Here is a 1,837-nt window from a genome sequence, read left to right as displayed (position 1 = left end):
ATTTTATATCGACAATTTTGAGATGTAATTTTAAAATATATATTTTATTAATTAATTGCTAAAAGAACAAGAGGTATTACATATTCACATGATCAAATTAACATTAGCTGCCAGAGAAAAAAAAGAAAGGAAGAAAATTACATAAATTTCAATGCTTTCAGAGCATTACATGTTTTCGGTGCTTTTTGTTCTTTCCAAGAGATTTAAATGTAATTTAAAGTCATTTATTAAATGTGAAAAATGTATTTTGAGATGTAAATATGTTGTTACCAGAGCCGTTGAGAAAAAAGCTCTGGTTGTTACTGTGACGCTACAGTCACGTGCCTGTCTGTCAGCGATCTCTGTCCTCTGATTGGACGAGCAGTTTCAGCACAACTAGCACCAACTCGGTCAGTGTAGTTCATAAACAATTCATCTTCTAATCGGCTTCTCGGTTGAATTATAATATTCTCCGCAGTTCTGAGGAAATCTCGTCGAGACTGTTTTGAGTTTCGTCTGAATGGCTGAAATCTCCGTTACAGGTAAGCGGTTAATTATGGCTTCTCGCCTGAAAACGGCTAGCTGTAGTGAAGTGTGGTTGGTTACGGCCTCTCACCTCAGCAATATTATCTAAGTAGTTATTTGAGAAAATCAAACTAACGTAAATAAAAAAGAGATGTGTTGTGACTTCTTTAAGCGATTTATTTGACCGTTTACAGAAGGATATTTTACCAGCCATCATCACTTTACGTCGTGTCACGTCCATAAGAACGAAGTGGAAGGAAGTTTGTCAATGTGTAACCAATTAAAAGCACGAAAAGAGTGTCAGTAAATTCATGAATTGTATTTCGGACTTTCTAACAGTAAAGAGAATGGCAGGTCACGTCTTATCTTTACCATGTGACTGCCTGTTGCAAAAAAGCTGAGTCACTGTGTGTAGAACGTACAGTTTATGCAAAGAATCCAGTCATGGCTGTATATAGATAGTGCTGCAGTAATAAAGTCAAAGGGCAGAAAATAATCCTGACAACCATTTGTCTTCACTTTTAGACACATCGAAGTTGAATCCAGAGTCTGCCGAGTTTGTACCACAAGCTAAACCCAACCAGCCCTACTCTAGGAGAAGTTACAGGCAGCAGCACCACACTCAGGACTGGAGGGCTCAACATGTTAGGCCTCATCATCACTTTAGACAGTCCGATGCGACTAAGCATGGTCAAGATGAGTCTGACAACCCTGCCAGTTATACATTACCACCTCCTGAACTTCCCATAAGAGGTAGAGGAAGACAAAGAGGAGGACGCGGTGATGGTAGGCGCATTAATGACAATCGTGCTCAGAATGAGAGATGGACAAAACCTGGAAGTGATAACGACTGCTCCGGAAGGGACCACGGAGCTTGTGGCCGTGAGCGACCCAACTCACCCACTTCTAATAGATCCACGGATGAGGAGAAGAAAGAAAGAACAACTGTGGAAGCCGACGTAAGAGTGTCTTATCAAGCTAGCCGACGTAAACAGCCCAATAAAGCAAGAGTTGAGAGATCGATGAAGGAGCCTCAGCCCAAGGACCAAGAGGAGAACAGGGAAAACCAGGCTGATGCAGGAGACACAAAGCCTGCAGCAGTTCATGAACATCCAGAGCCTGAGCAGAGGAACCATAAGGGATGGAGAGGTGGAGATCGCCGCATGCAGCCCAGTTCCTGGAGGAAAGGGCTGGCCCCTAACCATGGGATTGAAGGTAACTGGAGAGAAAGAGAACCTGCTCAGATCAGAGAGGAGGAGAGGAGAGGTGCAGAAGTTGAGGGTGGAAACCGTGAGGAGTTCAACAGGAACAGAGGAGCTGCGAGAGGGGAGGA

General features: G+C 43.0%; 1 protein-coding gene across 1 annotated transcript in view; it reads left to right on the top strand.

Annotated features, from left to right (window-relative positions):
• The first annotated feature begins 341 nt into the window (after positions 1-341).
• The window catches only part of nfx1 (nuclear transcription factor, X-box binding 1), a 14,104-nt gene continuing 12,608 nt past the window's right edge, over positions 342-1,837 (top strand). The window contains 2 exon segments of the mRNA XM_016280050.1: positions 342-521; positions 1,030-1,835. Of these exon segments, the coding sequence (XP_016135536.1) occupies positions 500-521; positions 1,030-1,835 (828 nt within the window). The 5' untranslated portion in view covers positions 342-499.

This window comes from Sinocyclocheilus grahami, unplaced genomic scaffold (genome assembly GCF_001515645.1).
Source record: "Sinocyclocheilus grahami isolate Dianchi unplaced genomic scaffold, SAMN03320097.WGS_v1.1 scaffold136.1, whole genome shotgun sequence".
Classification (NCBI taxonomy): domain Eukaryota; kingdom Metazoa; phylum Chordata; class Actinopteri; order Cypriniformes; family Cyprinidae; genus Sinocyclocheilus; species Sinocyclocheilus grahami.
This window is presented reverse-complemented; position numbering and strand designations above follow the sequence as displayed.